Source organism: Schistocerca gregaria, chromosome 2 (genome assembly GCF_023897955.1).
Source record: "Schistocerca gregaria isolate iqSchGreg1 chromosome 2, iqSchGreg1.2, whole genome shotgun sequence".
Taxonomy (NCBI): domain Eukaryota; kingdom Metazoa; phylum Arthropoda; class Insecta; order Orthoptera; family Acrididae; genus Schistocerca; species Schistocerca gregaria.
Genome location: NC_064921.1, coordinates 198965134 through 198988282, shown reverse-complemented (window position 1 = coordinate 198988282; position 23149 = coordinate 198965134). Strand labels below are relative to the sequence as shown.

The 23149-nt window shown below is 42.3% G+C and overlaps 1 protein-coding gene across 1 annotated transcript in view; it reads left to right on the top strand.

Moving 5' to 3' along the window:
- Positions 1-23149, top strand: part of LOC126336683 (uncharacterized) — an 82590-nt gene that overhangs the window by 38780 nt on the left and 20661 nt on the right. The window contains exon 2 of the mRNA XM_050000632.1: positions 10272-10570. Within this exon, the coding sequence (XP_049856589.1) occupies positions 10373-10570 (198 nt within the window). The 5' untranslated portion in view covers positions 10272-10372. The remainder of the gene's footprint in view (positions 1-10271; positions 10571-23149) is intronic.

Below are 23149 nucleotides of genomic sequence, written 5' to 3'. Positions count from 1 at the left end.
GAGAAATAAAGGTAATTAATTAATTTTGTTGTGATTTACAAGTACATTCTATACTTCTGGCACACACTGTGAAATCACCGCATCGCAGCATCATAATACGACGCTAGAGGGACGAAATCGGCCCATTCATAAAGCGAAGCGTCAACCGATGATTTGTATTCTGCTCTTGAACGAGAACAACGCTCCAACAATCCATTCTGAGTTGTTGGAAGGGTACAGCAACAACGCTCCACTACATGACATGGTGGTTAGGTGGCGCAAACGCTTCCATTGTAGCCAAACAAGTCAGAATGACGAAGAACCAAGTGGCAGACCATCTCACTGTGGTGATGGAATCACAATAGAAGTGGAGCGCCTGCTGCTTGATCACAAGCGTGTCATATTTGCGGTGAAAGTATATAAAATGTGAAAATCAGTCAAAGATCAGCTGTCAATATTTAGCACATTTTGAACATGACAAATGTCACTCTCTGGTTTCTTCAACTGCTCCGAAAAAGCTTGCTAAACTGATGCCTCGTTAATGACTGCCTCTTTAATGACTCCCCCTTTTCACGGATGAAGAAACCAGAGTCACGATGAGGTGTTTTCTGAGGTGGATACGCAAAATGCAGAGCTCTACAACCATGGCCAGCACCATATCATCATTGTTTACATACAGTTGCGACTAGGCCTAATTTTTGTAAACGTGTTTTTCTTCTTTTTCCGGTAATCTAACTTATTGTCACTGAAGTAAGTTTGTTTACATACGATTGAGACTAGACCTAATCTTTCGTAAACGCGTTTTCTTGTTTTTCAGTTATTTAATTTGACTTATTCTCCCTAAAGTAAGATTTTTACTATGAGTGAAAAGTGCCTGACGTGCCGCACAATTGTTAGCTCCGCGGTTTGGTGTGATGGCTTTTTTTTCCATTCGGGTGACTGTAGCGGCGTGGGGAATGGGGAAGTGGATCAGACTCATCAGTGGTTCTGTAGGATATGCAGTAGAGATAGGAAAATAGTGGAACAGGAGGGGAAAATTGCTGTCCTTCAGGCACAGTTAGAGCAAGCTAGGGAAGATCTGAACAGGTTAAGGAGGGAAAAGGGTTAAGAAAAGTGGTAAGTGGCAACAGGTAACAGGAGGAACAGACCTAGAACTTTGTCAGACAGCTTTTTGGTGAAATGTGATGAATAAGTTTGACCTGATCCTTCAGTTAGAAACTGATGAGCCTCAGACAGAGGTAGGTGTAGAGAGGGCACAAAAAACTTTCATTAGAAAATTTAATAAGAATGTGGGGAAGTCAGCAGAGTGAAAGAAAGTTTTGTTGTTAGGTAGTTCACATGCCAGAGGTGTAGGCCAACTTCTGCAGGACCAGTTAGGATCAGAATACCAGGTCACAATTTTTTCTAAACCTAGTGTTGGCCTGAGTCAGGTGACAGGGGATTTCGGTTCACTCTGTAAAGATTTTATCAAGGAAGACACTATGGTTATTGTGGGTGGGCCAGGCAATAGTATTGACAGAGGTCCTGGGTACAACATAGAGTGTGACCTGACAAGGATTGCATCAGCAACGAGACATACCAGTGTTGACTTTGTGTCTGTTCTGAGACGCCATGACCAACCACATCTAAACTCTTCTCTTGGGGGAGTTAATTTGGAGTTACAACAGCTACTTGGATCGGGTGCGGCTTCACATATTGGTTTATTTCCTGTTGATTTTCTCAGTAGGTGGGATTATGCAAGACATGGCCTATATCTCAACAGCAAAGGGAAGGGTAAACTGGCTGGGCTAATAGCAGGAAATGTAAGGAGGGGAGGCACAGCCATAAGTGGTAATATACCAGTGGTCATAGGTGTTGGAGCAACTTCTCTTTTAGGAAAGGTAGGACAGAACGAAGTCAAGTTCTGAGAGAAGTAAATATTGAAACAAAACTTCAGTTTGAGAAAGAAATCATACAGCATGTTACTGGAACATCGGATCAGGGAACACAGCTGTTGGTTAAAAATTTACAGCAATCAGCAGAAATTTTATTTCCACCCGATTTAATCTCGGTAAATGTGAAATGCCAACTGTCTTTAGTGCATCAAAATATTCGAGGGTTTAGAGGTAAAATTAATGAACTACTTATGTGCATTGATGAATTAGAGTCATCGAACCCAGTTGATATAATCTGCCTGTCTGAACATCAAGTGACCACTGGTATAGATATTTTAAACCTTACAGAATTTAAGTTAGCCTCTTACTCCTGTAGACAAAATATGGAGAAAAGAGGAGTTGCCACATTTGTTAAAAACAGTTTTAAATTTAAGGATATTGACATTAATAAATTTTGCTTAGAGCAGTACTTAAAAGCGTGTGCAACAGAGACAGAATTTCATAACAGGTCCTTTGTAATAGTACCCACATACAGAGCACCTTCAGGAAATTTCAACCTGTTTATAAACGGTCTTGAAGATTTATTGTCTCATATAAAATTAAAAACAAAGAACTAGTGGTTGCTGGTGACTTTAATATGGATGTCCTGAAAAACACATTCGGTGAAAAGCTACTGATTTCAGTTACATTGTCATTCAATTTAATTTCTACTGTAAATTTCCCAACTAGGGTATACAAATATTCTACGACTGCCATTGATAATATCTTTATACACAATTCTACGCAACTAAGCCACATTACCAGTAGTAAATGGGCTATCTGACCATGACATGCAACACCTAACGATAAATTTTGAAAATTGTCAGGGTAAAACATCTATCAGAACTGAGTACAGAAGGCCAATAAAACAGACAAAAACTGAGAAATTTAGGAGATTGCTCAAAAAAATTAATTATATGGCTGTTTACAGCATCCAGGACACAAATGGAAAATACAAAACATTCACTAATAAAGTTAGCATCTTATTTTACAATTGTTCTCCCCTGAAGGTAACTGAAATTAAGCAGAAGTGTAATAAGAAACTATGGATCACACAAGGGATAAAGATATCACGTGAGACAAAAAGGAAACTATCTGATATGTAGGGACACCTTTGATACTAGCATTATAGCTCATTACAAAAATTACTGCAAAATATTGAAGAGGGTTTTCCAGAAATCTAAACCCCTGCATTATGAGAAGTAGATAAATACATCTAGCAATAAAATAAAAACAATATGGGATATGATTAAGTCAGAGACAGGTAGGACCAGAAATGAGGAGGAAAAAATAACTCTAAAAATAAATGAAACCCTGGTAACAAACACATGTTGTGGTGCAAACCATTTAAACAATTATTTTGCCTCTATTACTATTGGCATGGGGTTTTCAGGTTCAGTAAATAATGCAATGGAATATCTGGAACCAGTGGACACAAGCAATCTCAATAAAATGAAATTGAGACTTCATCATAAAGTCCCTGAAATCAAAGTATTTTAGTGGTTATGATAACATATCAACAAGGTTAAAAAAGTGTTCAGGTGAGCTTAGTCATATCTTAAGTTATTTGTGTAATCAACCACTTATCACACGAGCATTCCTGGACTGGCTTAAATATGCTGAAGCTATACCTATCCACAAGAAAGGGGACAAAGAAACGCCATCAAATTACCGACCGATCTCACTTCTGCCAGCTTTTTCAAAAATCTTTGAAAACGTTATGCTCAAGCGTCTACTTAAGCACTTTAGTGAAAATAACTTACTGTCAAAGTCACAGTTTGTGTTTCTTAAGGGTTCTGATATTGAGAAGGCTATTAACACTTATAGTGAAAATGTCTTTAATTCATTGGACAACAAATTAGAGGCAACTGGCATATACTGTGACCTGTGTGACTCACAGCATTCTTTTAAGTAAATTAAAATATTAAGGCGTCACTGGTAGTGCTGCAAAGTGGTTTCAGTCATATCTCACTAACAGAAAAAAAGGTGTCATTACGTAACACTTCCACAGTCATCTGTCTGGGAAGAAATTACATGTGGTTTTCCACTACTTTTTCTTGTGTATACATCTACATCTACATCCACATTTATACTCCGCAAGCCACCCAACGGTGTGTGGCGGAGGGCACTTTACGTGCCACTGTCATTGCCTCCCTTTTCTGTTCCAGTCGCGTATGGTTCGCGGGAAGAACGACTGCCGGAAAGCCTACGTGCGCGCTTGAATCTCTCTAATTTTACATTCGTGATTCCTCCGGAGGTATAATGAGGAGGAAACAATATAGTCGATACCTCATCCAGAAAATCACCCTCTCGAAACCTGGCGAGCAAGCTACACCGCGATGCAGAGCGCCTCTCTTGCAGAATCTGCCACTTGAGTTTGCTAAAACATCTCCGTAACGCTATCACGGTTACCAAATAACCCTGTGACGAATCGCGCCGCTCTTCTTTGGATCTTTTCTATCTCCTCTGTCAACCCGATCTGGTACGGATCCCACACTGATGAGCAATATTCATGTATAGGCCGAACGAGTGTTTTGTAAACCGCCTCCTTCGTTGACGGACTACATTTTCTAAGGACTCTCTCAATGAATCTCAACCTGGTACCCGCCTTACCAACAATTAATTTTATGTGATCATTCCACTTCAAATCGTTCCGCACTCATACTCCTGGATATTTTACAGAAGTAACTGCTCCCAGTGTTTGTTCCGCTATCATATAATCATACAATAAAGGATCCTTCTTTCTATGTATTCGCAATACATTACATTTAACCATGGACCTTGCCGTTGCTGGGGAGGCTTGCGTGCCTCAGCGATACAGATGGCCGTACCGTAGGTGCAACCACAACGGAGGGGTATCTGTTGAGAGGCCAGACAAACGTGTGGTTCCTGAAGAGGGGCAGCAGCCTTTTCAGTAGTTGCAGGGGCAACAGTCTGGCTGATTGACTGATCTGGCCTTGCAACATTAACCAAAACGGCCTTGCTGTGCTGGTACTGCGAACGGCTGAAAGCAAGGGGAAACTACAGCCGTAATTTTTCCCGAGGACATGCAGCTTTACTGTATGATTAAATGATGATGGCATCCTCTTGGGTAAAATATTCCGGAGGTAAAATAGTCCCCTATTCGGATCTCCGGGCGGGGACTACTCAGGAGGATGTCGTTATCAGGAGAAAGAAAACTGGCGTTCTACGGATCGGAGCGTGGAATGTCAGATCCCTTAATCGGGCAGGTAGGTTAGAAAATTTAAAAAGGGAAATGGATAGGTTAAAGTTAGATATAGTGGGAATTAGTGAAGTTCGGTGGCAGGAGGAACAAGACTTCTGGTCAGGTGACTACAGGGTTATAAACACAAAATCAAATAGGGGTAATGCAGGAGTAGGTTTAATAATGAATAGGAAAATAGGAATGCGGGTAAGCTACTACAAACAGCATAGTGAACGCATTATTGTGGCCAAGATAGATACGAAGCCCACACCTACTACAGTAGTACAAGTTTATATGCCAACTAGCTCTGCAGATGATGAAGAAATTGAAGAAATGTACGATGAAATAAAAGAAATTATTCAGATAGTGAAGGGAGACGAAAATTTAATGGTGATGGGTGACTGGAATTCGAGTGTAGGAAAAGGGAGAGAAGGAAACATAGTAGGTGAATACGGATTGGGGCTAAGAAATGAAAGAGGAAGCCGCCTAGTAGAATTTTGCACAGAGCACAACTTAATCATAGCTAACACTTGGTTTAAGAATCATGAAAGAAGGTTGTATACGTGGAAGAACCCTGGAGATACTAAAAGGTATCAGATAGATTATATAATGGTAAGACAGAGATTTAGGAACCAGGTTTTAAGTTGTAAGACATTTCCAGGGGCAGATGTGGACTCTGACCACAGTCTATTGGTTATGACCTGTAGATTAAAACTGAAGAAACTGCAAAAATGTGGGAAATTAAGGAGATGGGACCTGGATAAACTGAAAGAACCAGAGGTTGCACAGAGTTTCAGAGAGAGCATAAGGGAACAATTGACAGGAATGGGGGAAATAAATACAGTAGAAGAAGAATGGGTAGCTCTGAGGGATGTAGTAGTGAAGGCAGCAGAGGATAAAGTAGGTACAAAGACGAGGGCTGCTAGAAATCCTTGGGTAACAGAAGAAATATTGAATTTAATTGATGAAAGGAGAAAATATAAAAATGCAGTAAATGAAGCAGGCAAAAAGGAATACAAACGTCTCAAAAATGAGATCGACAGGAAGTGCAAAATGGCTAAGCAGGGATGGCAAGAGGACAAATGTAAGGATGTAGAGGTTGATCTCATTGGGGGTAAGATAGATACTGCCTACAGGAAAATTAAAGAGACCTTTGGAGAGAAGAGAACCACGTGTATGAATATCAAGAGCTCAGATGGCAGCCCAGTTCTAAGCAAAGAAGGGAAGGCAGAAAGGTGGAAGGAGTATATAGAAGGTTTACACAAAGGCGATGTACTTGAGGACAATATTATGGAAATGGAAGAGGATGTAGACGAAGACGAAATGGGAGACACGATACTGCGTGAAGAGTTTGACAGAGTACTGAAAGACCTGAGTCGAAACAAGGCCCCCGGAGTAGACAACATTCCATTAGAACTACTGACGGCCTTGGGACAACCAGTCCTGACAAAACTCTACCAGCTGGTGAGCAAGATGTATGAGACAGGCGAAATACCCTCAGACTTCAAGAAGAATATAATCATTCCAATCCCAAAGAAAGCAGGTGCTGACAGATGTGAAAATTACCGAACTATCAGTTTAATAAGCCACGGCTGCAAAATACTAACGCGAATTCTTTACAGACGAATGGAAAAACTGGTAGATGCAGACCTCGGGGAGGATCAGTTTGGATTCCGTCGAAATGTTGGAACACGTGAGGTAATACTGACCTTACGACTTGTCTTAGAAGAAAGATTAAGAAAAGGCAAACCTACGTTTCTAGCATTTGTAGACTTAGAGAAAGCTTATGACAATGTTGACTGGAATACTCTTTTTCAAATTCTAAAGGTGGCAGGGGTAAAATACAGGGAGCGAAAGGCTATTTATAATTTGTACAGAAACCAGATGGCAGTCATAAGAGTCGAGGGGCATGAAAGCGAAGCAGTGGTTGGGAAAGGAGTGAGACAGGGTTGTAGCCTCTCCCCGATGTTATTCAATCTGTATATTGAGCAAGCAGTAAAGGAAACAAAAGAAAAATTTGGAGTAGGTATTAAAATTCATGGAGACGGAGTAAAAACTTTGAGGTTCGCCGATGACATTGTAATTCTGTCAGAGACGGCAAAGGACTTGGAAGAGCAGTTGAACGGAATGGACAGTGTCTTGAAAGGAGGATATAAGATGAACATCAACAAAAGCAAAACGAGGATAATGGAATGTAGTCGAATTAAATCGGGTGATGCTGAGGGAATTAGATTAGGAAATGAGACACTTAAAGTAGTAAAGGAGTTTTGCTATTTAGGAAGTAAAATAACTGATGATGGTCGAAGTAGAGAGGATATAAAATGTAGACTGGCAATGGCAAGGAAAGCATTTCTGAAGAAGAGAAATTTGCTAACATCGAATATAGATTTATGTATCAGGAAGTCGTTTCTGAAAGTATTTGTTTGGAGTGTAGCCATGTATGGAAGTGAAACATGGACGATAACTAGTTTGGACAAGAAGAGAATAGAAGCTTTCGAAATGTGGTGCTACAGAAGAATACTGAAGATAAGGTGGATAGATCACGTAACTAATGAGGAGGTATTGAATAGGATTGGGGGGAAGAGAAGTTTGTGGCACAACTTGACTAGAAGAAGGGATCGGTTGGTAGGACATGTTTTGAGGCATCAAGGGATCACAAATTTAGCATTGGAGGGCAGCGTGGAGGGTAAAAATCGTAGAGGGAGACCGAGAGATGAGTACACTAAGCAGATTCAGAAGGATGTAGGTTGCAGTAGGTACTGGGAGATGAAGAAGCTTGCACAGGATAGAGTAGCTTGGAGAGCTGCATCAAACCAGTCTCAGGACTGAAGACAACAACAACAACATGTTAAGGGTCAGTTGCCACTCCCTGCTCCAAGTGCCTATCCGCTGCAGATCTTCCTGAATTTCGCTGCAATTTTCTAATGCTGCAACTTCTCTGTATATTACAGCATCATCCGCGAAAAGCCGCATGGAACTTCGAAAACTATATACTATGTCATTTATATATATTGTGAAAAGCAATGGTCCCATAACACTCCCCTGTGGCACGCCAGAGGTCACCCTAACGTCTGTAGACGCCTCTCCATTGATAACAACATGCTGTGTTCTGTTTGCTAAAAACTCTTCAATCCAGCCACACAGCTGGTCTGATATTCTGTGCGGAACTGTATCGAACGACCTCCGGAAGTCAAGGAAAATAGCATCTACCTGGGAGCCTGTATCTAATATTTTCTGGGTCTCATGAACAAATAAAGCTTGTAGGGTCTCACACGATCGCTGTTTCCGGAATCCATGTTGATTTCTACAGAGTAGATTCTGGGTTTCCAAAAACGACATCATACGTGAGCAAAAAACATGTTCTAAAATTCTACAACAGATCGACGTCAGAGATATAGGTCCATAGTTTTGCGCCTCTGCTCGACAACCCTTCTTGAAGGCTGGGACTACCTGTGCTCTTTTCCAATCATTTGGAACCTTCCGTTCCTCTAGAGACTTGCGGTACACGGCTGTTAGAAGGGGGCAAGTTCTTTCGCGTACTCTGTGTAGAATCGTACTCTGTGTAGAATAATATATTAATGATCTGTCATCTGTTACATTAACAGATGCCAAGTTTGTCTTATTTGCAGATGATACACACATTGCAATAAATAGCAAATCAAATATAAATTTTTGAAAGGGCAGCTAATTAAATTTTTACTGACATTAATAAGTGGTTCATAGCCAATTCACAGCCATTAAACTTTGAAAAGACCCACTATATGCAGTTCAGAACTTCCTAGAGATTTCCTTATAGCGTGTGTATAAAATATGATGACATGGAAATAGGAGAAGTTGAGTGTGTAAAATTCTTGGGATTAGAACTCGATAATAAATTCAGTTGGAAGCGACATACTAACGAAAAGCTAAAGCACCTAAACACGTCTGTTTTTGTAATGTGAATGATATCAGACACAGGAGATATAAATATAAAAAACTGGTATATGTTGCTTATTTTCACTCCATTGTGTCATTTGGTATGATATTTTGGGGTAGCTCCACAAACCGCGAAAACATTTTTAGAGTACAGAAGCGTATAATAAGAGTAATGTGTAGTGGAAAGAAGAAAAAGTCGAAACCTATTCAACGAATTGGGCATACTAACCACAGTTTCTCAGTATATTTATTCCTTAATGAAGTTTGTTGTAAATAATAAATCTCTTTTTCCAACTAACTTCTTAGTACGCACTATCAATACTAGGAATAAGAACAATATACATAAAGATTTAAAATCACTTACTCTTGCCCAGAAAGGAGTCCAATATTCAGCAATGCGTACTTTCTATAAGTTACCAGCAACCATTAAAAGAATTTTTGGTGGTCAACTCCACCTATTCCATCCATGAATTTCTTAAGAAGTGCAGCAGACGATTTTAATGAAAATTTATTATACTTTAATTTTTGACAATACTTAGTTGTAATAGCCAAGTAACTAGCTTCTGTGGGAATGATGGATTTAATGAAAGCAGATGTAAGTATTAAACCTGTAAATATTAGAAGTTTAATTTTAATTAATGTACATAATTTTACTGTTTATTGACTTAGGATCATTAAAATTAATGAAACTCAAGTTTTTCTAATTACATTTTTGTAATGTGTTTGTCTGACATGTTCCACACCCAGGAGGATCCCCTCTTTTGTGGGCCTATGGAATGAATAACTAATCTAATCTCATCGTCATTGGAAAAAAATGTGGCACATTGTAGCCTGACTATGTAGAGGACTATAGTAGCACCAAGTTTTATGGTTCGACTTCTTTCAAGGTGATAATCATAACTTTGTGATACCACCTGTACAGATATGTTACCCCAGCAGCAAGTACATTGATGCAAACAAGGTACACTTTAATAGTGTTATAATGTCAGTATGAAACTTTAACATGCCGACATGTAAGACCCAACTAACACCGTAATCTATTTTTACTTTGCATAAAAGAAATTTCTTGGCACAGGTAGTTCAACGTTTGTATCATGTAACTCCGGAAGAAAAATATTTCATAACTTTCAGGGGAAGAAACATTTTTTTTTCTGTGGAAAATATGCTGCTTTTGTTTTCTGTTAATTGATGAAAGTTTTAAGTCATCTGCTTTTTATAATGGATCGTTAGTAATCAATTTTATTTGTTCCGTGATACAGAAATCTGCTAAGAAGCATAAATAGTAGTGCCCCTCTGGGCCCTGGGCACTATTTCGTGCTGCCTGGCACAGAGAAGGAAGCCCTGTGTTCCTGCCAGCGCAATGCCTGGTGACCAGGAGAAATCGCATGGCGGGAGTACAGTGGCCATCCGCCAGGTGGCGTTGGTGCTTGTAGCGCTGGCAGCTGTCCAGCCCTGGCCACCTGCAGACACCTTCGTCGTGCATCACCCACAGGACGACGGCGTGGACTGGATATCGAAGCTGGTGACGCCCTACAGGAATACTACAGCTCTTGATCAGGTACAACACTTTTGCAGAAATGCATTAGTCACTATATTTACTTATAGCCATCTTTCAAAATTTATGGTAGTGCTACAGGAAGACAGCAGCGAGACGAGTGAAAAATACCTTGTTTGGAAGAATACTTTCTGATGAAAATCAATGAAGTGGTGCAATAGTTGAGACATTGAACTCCCACTGTCGATGAATAGAGTTCAAATGCTCTTCCACACTTGAGGATTTCGTGGATTCCCAAAATAACTCAAGTTGTATGCTGAGATGGCTCCATTAAGTACAGTGCCCAGTACCTTCCATGTCCTTCCCTAATCTGAGCTTCTGTCCTGGCTCTAATGACCTTGTCACCGACAGTAAGTTATATACCCAAATTTCATTCCTTTCTGATTGACATATGAACGCATCGAGCTCTGGAGGCAATCCGTCTGTTACTAGATATTCCCCTCAGGCAGCAACTAGAGCATAATGTTGTGTCTTGTGCCAAATACACAGTTGACGCCAATTGTGTAATAGGGTTGTCATACAGTCACCCCCTAGAAACGTTATTTCCCACTACCTACTGTCAAGTTTTAACCAGAAAAATCTTTGATGTAGTAAATTCAAAGATATCCAAAGACGTTTACACAAAATGAAAATTCAACGAACTTCTGTACCGTTATCTAAAAGTTATAGTCGTAAATGTCATATTTAATTTAGATATTGTGCATACACTTCACTCGGCAGAATGCGACATAACTGTATATTCTGTGCCTGTCAGGAAACAGTTCATGAAATGTGAAGTAACTGGTATATTGGCAATACAAGCACAAATGCAGTTAAGTATGGCAACATGAAATTCTAATAGGTGCAAGATTTTCTCTTTACTTTCAGATCAACGTAAAAGTAATTGTATTATCTATATCTATCCTAACATTATGATCAGTTTTCATTTAACTGAGTGATGGAGGATTACATGAATGCACGGTACCAGTTCTACGGCATCTGCAGTACTCGAGAGCAATAAGTGTTCTCTATTAAACAGGTGACTAACATTCTGTTTAGTGAGCGTATTTTGCCATGCTTTTCGCTTCCACAACTTTCAAATTGACCTCTTCAACAATGCAATGGCTGAGTTCCTCCTCATTCCTGCTAACTGAAGCTCAATCTCATACGTCACTGTAGATAAGATACTGAATTAAACCGACCGTGGTTGTTATGGAAGGGTTGTTCAACCGATACCAGTCTACTCCAGACGCAAGTCATGGCGGAGAGGCGGTGTGTATATATTAGTCCATTGTATGGTTCAAATGGTTCAAATGGCTCTGAGCACTATGGGACTCAACATCTGAGGTCATCAGTCGCCTAGAACTTAGAACTACTTAAACCTAACTAACGTAAGGGCATCACACACATCCATGCCCGAGGCAGGATTCGAACCTGCGACCCTAGCGGTTCCAAACTGAAGCGCCTAGAACCGCACGGCCACACCTGCCGGCCATTTTATGGAATCGACACAGTAAAATGCGTCGACATGAAGATGTAACGTAATGGCAAAAAGGTACTATTGTGAATTGGACGTGTCCATGACCACAACGTGAACGAAGTTGCACACTTCGTTGACGTATCAACACGGACTGCTTAATGTGAATACATTTTTAACTGGCGTTGCAGGAGGGCTGGGTGTGGTGGCGGTTCTCTGTCAAAGATAGACGCAGATGGAGCAGGAGAGTGTAGTTCGTACATTCAATAACTACTTTACTGCTGTTGGTTTACAATCACTGGACTCTGATAACCCTAGTGGTGAGCGGGCACCTCCACCGCTACTGCTGCGTAAAGGAAGGCTCGCATTTCCCAGTTAGTGTCGTGTCGGCCAGATGCAGCTGCTCTGCACTGAACAAGTCAGACTTAACCACGCCCAGTGGTTGGTTCAAATGGCTCTGAGCACTATGGGACTTAACTTCCGAGGTCATCAGTCCCCTAGAACTTAGAACTACCTAAACCTAACTAACCTAAGAACATCACACACATCCATGCCCGAGGCAGGATACGAAGTTGCGAATGTAGCGGTCGCGCGGTTCCAGACTGTAGCGGCCGCGGTTCCGTACTGTAGCGCCTAGAACCGTACGGCCATCCCGGTCGGCCGCCCAGTGGTGCAGGACATGGAAGTCACTTGTTGATACCTCAGGAGCGGCGGGAATTGTTGGGCCCTCACTTCGTACTCCCAAGACATTGGCAAAGTGCTGAGGGGCCTAAGCGCTCAGATGCTCAGCAGATGGGCAGGGACTCGTGGCCTGAGGGTGGCAGATACGGCTGTGTCATCACCACAGTGCTCTCCGTCACAGATTGGGCGTCACATAACGGCCCCACCTGTTCGATGACCACAAGTTGGTTAGGTCGGAATTACATGCTGCTGCTGCTGCTACTGACTGCGCGGTGGTACCTGAGTTTGTTTGTCATGCCGAACGATCCGGAATAGAGGCAATGACCACCTATCATAATTAGCAGTGGCCTGGGCTGTAGAGACTTCCTGAAGACTGGGGCTGGAACATAGGGTTCTGTTGACACAAATGCGGTTACTTCTGGTGATCACGCAGTTCAGTGAACAGTGCTGGCTGTCTGTTGCTGAGGCCTGATTAATGTTCTGGCCTCTATCTACTGTTTGAAGTTCTACCATAGTTTTATTCTCTTAGAACTCCTTCCTCCTAAGAAAAGAAATCCGCCCTCGGATTTTCGTTGAAAATTTTGCTGTAACATAGCCACTAATTTCTCCACAAGTATTAACATTTCACTTTTTTAACTTCACTCATGGTTTCTTTTCCGACCACACTAGAACTTAGCTCTAGAGTTTTTTTATTCACACTTAATACTGTCCGTTGTCAGATTGTATCTCGTCGGTATGTAGTTTTTTGTTCCACTACGTGGGTGGTAGCAGGTATCAGGGTTGCTTCCCAACGGTACAATTTGACTTGCTTTTATCTACTCCTCTGTGTATACCATATACAAGTTTACTTCTACCAGTCATTAACGACTAACAAGGAGAGAACGTATATTGTTATCTAAATCCTTCCTGAACTTATGAGGAACAAAACTGAAGAATACAAACGGAATTGTTCGTGCATTGCTGTATCGTTTGGCGTTACTGGCCTCCATGACTGTGCATTTCACACACTGTCCTTCTGCTCCAAATTCGTAAATAAGAGGGTTGTCCAGAAAGTAAGGTCCAATAGGTCGCTAAGTGGAAAGCACAGTGAAACTCAGAAACGTTTTATTTCCAAGAGTTAGCTACACTTTCCAGATATATAGTCGCCGCTCTGACTTAGACATTTGTCGGCGCATTATACCACATTTCCAACACCACCGTCATAGAAGGCAGCCGCCTATTCTTTCCAATAATTCTCTGGCTGGTCTATAGCGCGTAGCCTGCGCCCAAATGTTGTCTTCATTTCAAGTGAACAGAGATGATACTCAGGACGAGCCAATTACGGCTGTGTTGTGGGTGATCGAACACTTCCCATCAAAGAGGCTGCAGGAGCGTCTTCACTGCCCCTGCTGACTGCGGCTGAGAATTTCCATGATGAAGGAAGTGCCTGGCAGTTATGTTAGGTGGGCTGCGTTCATTAAGGCGAAACCTCCCAGAGGGCCCTCCTACTTGGCGGGAGACATCGTTGTTCTAAGCACCTTTACTCGCTCACAGTCCGCTCACATCTGAAAAGAGCGTCTTGATGCAATCGACGGTCAAACTAGAGACACTACTCAACACATCTGTGCAAAGTTTCATTGGGTTTTCACTGTGGTGTCCATTTGGTGACCATTTGGAACTTACTTTCTGGACAACACTCCTATTAGCAATTTTGGAAAGTTTATTTATAAGGGGCGATCAGAAAGTTTTCCGTTCAAAGGCTGTACAGTCCAGAATCGGTATGCCAAATAGGCAAAATCGCTGTGAGTACTGAGGCCATCATTCCACTGACACGCCATGCTGGAGATACGCGTTTGGTGAAACACGTGTTCTGCTGCCTGAAGAAGTCCGTAACTGCCTGTTGCACACCCTTGGCCTACTGGATTCGTTGACCCGTTAAGGCCTTTTTTAGGGAACTGAAGGCATGGTAATCGCATGTGGAGAGATCAAGAATATAGGGATGGTGCTCGAGTGTCTCCACTTGAGCTGACGTAACTTTTGCTTTACAACATTTGCAATATGGGGACGCTCTTTAACATGAAGTAGTAGCACACCTTGTCGCGCTGTATTATGCTATGGTGTTTTTCGGACATGCTACCCCATACACGTTCTTCACTATCCGTTTGATGTCTGCCGGTGTTTGTCCTTCGGCAGTCAAGAAACGAATAACAGCAAGATGGTCCTGTTTGTGCACATTTGGTAATAACGTCGCCATAGTTCAAATTTCCGCATTTACCGTAGGCACGTTGGAAAGACACTATTGCCACACTGATCCCTTGCCTATATGTTGGTGCTTATATATCCGCTTCGGAGTCGCACTACGTAGCAGCAACACCCTCAAATGAAAATTCTTCGATCGCGTCTTATACAATAGCAGGAGATTCATGGTAACTTTGCTTTGGTTGTGTTCTCAAGACATTGTGATTCGTGATTGTATCCAAAATGCCATAATCTACTACTCCTTTCATTCTTTGTTAATGCTTTTAATAATTCTTAACGCTCAGAGATTTATCTAGTGGTAACACGGACTTGGTACAAGACTATACCAACTCTACCTGTGCTGTACAATAATCCTACAATTTTCGCAACTACAGGCACCATACCAGTCCCAATTTTGATGTATAGTAATCCCATAATTCTCCTTAATTCTCCCCTGCCTACAGACGCTATATAACCCCCAACTGTGTCGTGTAAAAAAAAACCTTTAATTCCTTTACTTCCACATTTCTTTTAACATCTGGCAGACTTTCACACTATTCACTTACTTCGCTTCGTCGACTATTGTTGGTGATTTATGAACGCTGATTCTCGAAGGGCATGGAGCGGTTTAATTGGCAACGCCATGGGCAATGACATGTCTCACATCGTTCTGGTATCTCAGCATTTTTGCTGTGCTGAGACAAAGTCACCAAGCAATACTGTGGCAACTTTTTACTCTTGTTCTAGTTGATCAGCACTATACCTGGCTTTACGAGGCAAGTAGTACATGTTATCTACTTTATATGGGGAGTCATTTTCCCGGATTAAATCTCCTAATGTTCCTAACTTAGCCATAACCTTTAGTTGCAAATAATTTCAATCTTTAATTGTTAATATACATGTTATTCCTGTTATTCTTATTCACCCTCAAACATTTACTCTATACAATTCTTCTTTGCAACATAAACCTTAAGCCTATTCTGGCTTATCGTTAAAAAAACTGAAGTTTTTAGGATGTCCAAGGTTTTCCATGCCTTAATCAGGCACACACTCGGCGCTTACTGGCGTAATGCCCTTTCCCTCGATATCCCCAACAAACTACAGGATGACTCTCGGTGCACGGCGTGGAATGCCCAAGTAAAGTGCACTGCATGAATGTTACAAAACTTAGGGTTCAGCCCTCGGTCCGTTACCGAATACTATAATTGTATCTAACACCAAGATTGTGGCAAAAGTAGGGAAAGGATGTAGAGGAGCGCACGACTGACGATGTAAATCCAGACTGCTACTTACATATCTTGATGTCCTAGACAATTCTTCAGCACTCTGTCTTTCATCCAGACACTCTCCTCCCCCTTTGAAAATGTTGTTTCTACGGAACCTGATTGTTGACTTGATCTTCAGCAGTTTTTTCGACATAAATCATGAAATTGGGAAGACAGTTCGTAGATACAAGAAATTCTTTATTGCAATTTCCTTACAATTATTGGTCTCTGATGCTGCTAGCGTGGTTGGTCACCAAACTGAATATGTCAGCCAGTGCGCTGACCTCCAATACGATGCGGAGGAAAAGCGCTGAGTCAGTACCTTACTGCAGCTGCTGAGTAATGGAAGGCTGGCATTTCCTGATCTGTGTCGTGGCGGCACAGCATAGCCAACCCACAGTGAACACTACAGGTAGCATGATGCCCACCGGCACAGGACATGGAAGTCCATCATTGATATCATGGCTGGTACAGGGATGGCTGGGCACTCGCTTCGCATTCCCGAGACCCCAAGTGTCCAGATGCTCAGGCGATGGGCAGGAATTCATTAGCAGTTGTTCAAGCTGTAGAGGCTTCCTGAAAACTGGTTTGGTGTCGGCACATGGAGGTCTGTTGACAAAAGGCGGTTGCTTCTGCTGGCCACGTAAACTGCTCAAGAATTGCGGTGGTAAAAAAAACTGACAGAGAATCATTTTCAAACCCAACAGAAACTGCTACTGTCAATGAATGTTTAAGTCCATCTCAAACAGTTTCTGAAAGAACACTATAAAGGGGACTGCATGCTACGATCACTTGGAGTCGGATGTCTCGCAACAGGCCATTGCTCATAGTGGCACAAAAAGTTGTACATTTTGATCTATCGGCCATAAAGGACTCACAGCCTGTGTCCCAAACACAGTAGCCCTGTGACACTAGAGCCAGCGAATACCTAAGTAGTTTCAAGCTGAGGAAAGCGACGGGGCATTCCACAGATCTGTACTATACGCCCGAACAAGACATGTAACATACCAGTCATCGACACGAATCCTTACCATCAGGATAGAGAGCAAGTAGACGAACGAAGAGTGTCAGGCTGGAGTGTAAGCATACGTTTGCAGATGCAGTGGAGATTTTCCAGGTTAGAAGTGACAAATGGATACATCCACATGGTGTGGGATGTCAAAATTTAATGGACGAGACGGACTTGCTAAGTGAAGATATGTGTTCTATGAATAAGATCATTGATTATTGTGTTCTCTTTCTGTTGTGGGAATTGTGGGTGGTAGGCAACAGTTAAGAGAATTGTTGAAAAATAATTTTATTGGTCATAAGAAGAACATCAGTTGGCTATTCAGGTGCACGTCCATCCTCACAGAGAAGTCTCTGCGGAGCACTAGGATGGAGATTTACACTAAGATGACAAAAGTCATGGGATATTGACATGCACATATTCAGACGGCTGTAGTATGGCGTAAACAAGGTATACACGCTTCTGAAAGAACAGTGTGAAGGGAACGGCATGCTACTGTCATTTGGAGTCTGGTATCTCGCAACAGGCCATTTCCCACAGTAGCACAAAATGTTGTACATTGTGATCTATCGGAGCATTCATTTGTACTCAGGTTCATCAAGTGAAAAGGCTTCCGACATGATTATGACACCACGACAGAAATTAACAGGCTCTGCAATGGTAGTTGGAGCTAGACGCATGGGACTTTCCATTTCGGAAATTCAGTAGTTCGAGATCCGCAGTATCAAAAACTTGCCCAGAATACCAAATTTCAGGCGTTACTTCTCACCACGGACAACGACCGAGAGCAGTGTCGTTTGCGTATGGTCGTCAGTACTAACAGACAAGCAATACTGCGTGAAATAACTACAGAAATCAATGTGGAACATAAGACGAACGTAACCGTTAGGATAGTGTGAGGAAATTTGACGTTAATGGGCAATGGCAGTAGACGGCTGCCGCGAATGGCTTAGCTATAAGCACGAAATCGCCTGCAACGCATCTCCTGAGCTCGTGCCTATATTGGTCGGCACCTAGACGACTGGAAAGCCTTGGCCTGGACAGATGCGTCCCAATTTCAGTTGGTCAGAACTGATGGTAGGGTTGGATTGTGGCGCAGACCCCACGAAGACACGGGCCAGAGTTGTGAACAAGTGACTGTGCAAGCCACTGGTGGCTCCATAATGGTGTTGGCTGCGTATACATGGAACTGGCTGGGGCCTCTAGTCCAACTGAACCGAACATTGAGAAGAAACTGTTATATTCATGTACATGAAGACCTTCTGCATCCATTCATGGACATCATGATCTCAAACAATGAGGCAATTTTTATGGATGACTATGCTCGATGCCATTGGGTCACAGTTGTTCACGAGTGGTTTACAGAACATTCTGAACAATTCGAGTGAATGATTTGGCCACCCAGATCACCCGACATGAATGTCATTGAATATTAACTGGACATAATCGAGAGGTCAGTAAACGTGCACAAAATCTTGCACCGGCATCACTTTCGCAATTATGGACGGTTGTAGAGGCAGCAAGGCCCATTATTTCTGCCGAGAACTTGCAACGACTTGTTGAGTCCATGTCACGTCGATCTGCTGCACTACACCACGCAAAAGGAGGCCCGACACTGTATGAGGAGGTATCCCATGACTTTTGTCAACGCAGTGTATAGTCAGTAGACTGAAATACTGCGAAGGTTACACTTTCTAGTGAGACTATATAGTAGGGACCTTACATGGAGATGTCATAGTGGTCTCATCGATGATTACCTTGATGAGAGTTGTTTTCAGAGCGTCACTGCCACTAACGGCGGACATCCAACTCTTCCCATTGCTAAACGATCTCGCACCGTCTGCCACATCCAGCCAGCCGCGAGATCCGCTAGCCGACTGCATTGTGCATTCAACCGCGCATCCAGCAGGCCGCCCAGCGCTCGGTAAATGATTTCCACAACGGCAGTACTATCAAAGTCTGACTGCTAATTCCGTTTGTCTCTTAGTCACCACGATTTAAAACCCTGGCAACGACCATGAAAATCTTTTTCTTGTTAATTTTCATATTATTGTTGTACCGGGTATCCATAAATGTTCACCGTGATTTCAAGATTAAATTTTAATTATATTTACTATGGTAACGTTTTCTATTATAATTGTATTAACTTTGTTATATGTTCAAAACTTAATGACTAGAGGCATATGTCGTATAACGTATCTTTTATTTGCTATATCCAATAAACAGTTACATTGTTTTGTTATCAACGTAAACATTTATGCACACCCTGTATTTCATTGATAGTTTGGAAAGAGATTAATTATTGATATATGAATCTGTTAACTACGTAGGCACTTCAGAAAGTAAATACACATGTCGCAAAGTAAATACACATGTCGTTCCACGGTAAGACCATTGGGCAACATGATTGTCAGAAGAGAGTACGTGTTCTGGGTCTCCTGAAAATACAGTTTTCCTGTGGTACAGGTAACAGGGGTAGCACAGTGTCTAAGTGAAATGGTGTGGGAACTCCAAAGTTGAAGTTCGCGGCACAATACGATTCTTGTGAGCAAAACATGTAAAATCTACAAACATTCACCATGATATTCTGGTGGTATGCGGGCCAAATGCAATGCTGCCTCCTGCCGTAGTGAAATGGTGCCAACAGTTTGACCGAGGTTGCACAGACGTGGGCTATACTGATGAAAATTCCAGATCTTGCACTATGTAATTTACGTTAAACTATATCTCGCAAAATTAACTAAGATTTCTCCACACTAATAATAAGACAAATACTTCCGTAAGAAAATCACAAACACGTTGTATTTTGGTTATTATTTTATATGGATTTGAAGATTGGATAACTGATTAACTAAATATGGCAATATTAATTTTTAGAATGTGCATTTCTGTTCAATGAATTTCTTTAAATACTCGTGGAAAGTAAGCAGTCCACTCATGGACCAGAGTATCTCTCTCAATGGAAGCTGGATGGGAGCTGTCGTCGTGTTGTACTAAATGTGAAAATACCGACAAAGGACATACACAACCAAACAAGGCAGTTACGAGATTGCAGGCTCTGTCTACGAGTATCCAACCTACGCTTGTCCTTACGATCCATGAGCAGTCCACTTTTATATATGTGGGAATTTATGATACTGAATAAGTACAGTGGAAAACATAACATGAAATCAATAGAATGTATTGTCCAAATTAACAGCACATAGGGACTTAAATTCCATAGTCAAATACAGTTGCGTAGTTTCGCTGTACAAGAATTACCATCTTAGACATAGAATTACAAACTGATTATCCTTAAGCTCGTGTAGAACAAGAATTGTCTAAATCATTTCTTCTTCGTATGGTTCTCATTACACCGAGTACAAGTTTCGTTCATCCCTAAGAGCGCCTCATACTCTTAAGCGTAGGCTGTAGTGCTTCAATACACTGAAGCGCTAGGGAAACTGGTATAGGCGTTGGTATTAAAGTACAGAGGTATCTAAACAGACAGAATACGATGCTGCGGTCGGCAACGCCTATATAAGGCATCAAGTGTCGGACGTAGTTGTCAGATCGGTTACTGCTACTACAATGGCAGGTTACCAAGACTGAAGTGAGTTTGAACGTGTTGTTACAGTCGGCGGACGAGCGATGTGACAAAAAAAAAAAAAAAAAAAAAAAAAGGGTTCAAATGGCTCTGAGCACTATGGGACTTAACATCTGTGTCATCAGTCCCCTAGAACTTAGAACTACTTAAACCTAACTAACCTAAGGACATCCCACACATCCATGCCCGAGGCAGGATTCAAACCTGCGACCGTAGCAGTCGCGCGGTTCCGGACTGAGCGCCTAGAACCGCTAGACCACCGCGGCCGGCGTGACACAGCACCTCCGAGGTAGCGACGACGTGGAGATCTTTCCGTGCGACCATTTCGCGAATGTACCGTGAACATCAGGGCCCGGTAAAACAGCAAAGCTCCGACATCGCTGTGGCAGGAAAAATGTCCTGCAAGAACAGGACCAACGATGATTGAAGAGAATGGTTCAACGTGACGGAAGTGCAACCCTTCCGCAGATTGCTACAGATTTCAATGCTGGGCCATCAACAAGTGTCAGCGTGCGAACTAGTCAACGAAACATCATCAGTAGGGGCTATTGCAGACGAAGCCCCACTCGTGTACTCTTGATGATTACAGGACACGACACGCCGGGTCCGTCAACGCCGACATTGGAAACATGTTGCCTGCTCGGACGAGTCTCGTTTCAAGTTGTATCGATCGGATGGACATGTACGGATATGGATCCAACCCCATGAATCAATGGACCCTGCATATCATCAGGGTTTGTGGGGCTTGTGCAGTTGGAGTGATATGGGATCCTTGATACGTCTAAATACGACTCTGACAGGTGAGACATACGTGAGCATCCTGTCTGATCACCTGTATCCATTCATGTCCATTGTGCATTCCGACGGACTTTGGCAACTCCAGCAGGACAATGCGACACCCCACACGTCCAGAATTGCTACATAGTGGCTCCAGAAATACTCTTTTTGAGTTTAAACACATGCGCTGGCCACCAAAATCTCCAGACATGAACATTATTGAGCATATCTAGGAAGCCTTGCAACGTGCTGTTCAGAAGAAATCTCCACCCTCTCGTACTCTTACGGGTTTATGGACAGCCCTGCAGGATTCATGGTGTCAGTTCCCTCCAGCACTGCTTCAAATATTAGTCGAGTCCATGCTACGTCGCGTTGTGGCATTCCTGCGTGCTGGCTGGGGCCCGGCTTGTGTATCAGTTTCTTTGGCTCTTCAGCGCACTTGTGTCACTTTGGAGTGCAGTGTAACATTCAACAAAAGTTACTGAATTTGGACTCCCGTTATAATGTGTAACTTACTTCTTGAAACTCCCTCTTATTTATAACTATGGTCCAAAACATTTTCTTGCGGCTGGCGCTCCTCGTCCCTTCATTTATTATCAAAACAATTATAAAATTCAACCACAAAAACGCCTTCAGTGGGTCAAACAACACAGAAACTACACAGTAGCTGATAGAAGGCTTGTAACATGGTGCAACAAGGCGCGAATTTGTCTCTTTTCAGAGAGACAAGGTGTCGAGTGAACAGATGACGCAGTGAGGCGTTTAATCCTCGGAGTGTGGAGGGTGTAGTTTTTATAGCTCATGCCGTGATATTTTGAGAGTGTTTATCGTAACATGATTTGCCCTCACTCGCTGATGTTACTGCGAACACGAACTAGGATATTTGTTTCAACATTATTAATGATCAAGTGTTGCCCTTTCTTCTACGAGGACTATTAGGAATGTAAGGTCCGATAGGTCATGAAATGGAAACGACAGATGTGTTGGGCAGTGTCTCTAATATGACTGTCGATCGCGTCACTTCGCTCTTTTCTGTTCTGAGCGCACAGTGAGCACGTAAAAGTGCCTAGAACTATAGCGTCTCCTTCAAGTATGGGTACGCACTGCGATGTTTCGCCTGGTTTCTGCAACCCCACATAACGTACCTGTCATGCATTTCCTTCTTCTGCGCACACTGCAGTGACAATGAGGATGCTCCTGCAGTGTTTTCGATTGGAAATGTTTGATCACCCACAGTATAGCCCGTACTTGGCTCTCTCTCATGTTCACCTCTGCGCACGTGAACCACTACCTATGAAGACAACATTTTGGCACAGACAGCGAACTGCAGACCAGCGTAGAGATGTGGGGGAAAGCACAGTAGGCTGCCTTTTATGACGAGAACACTGGGAAGTTGGTACAACTTTACGACAAATGTCTTAAGTCGGAGAGGCAGGAAACTGTTGCACGTAACATCTTTTTGATTTACACTGTAGTAGCCACTTCGCGACCTGCCGGATCTTACTTTTCGGATAGCCCTCCTACATACTCATGTTGTTTCCGTAGTCTCTCTTGTCTTCCAAGAAGGCAACATTGATACTCACAGGGCTGC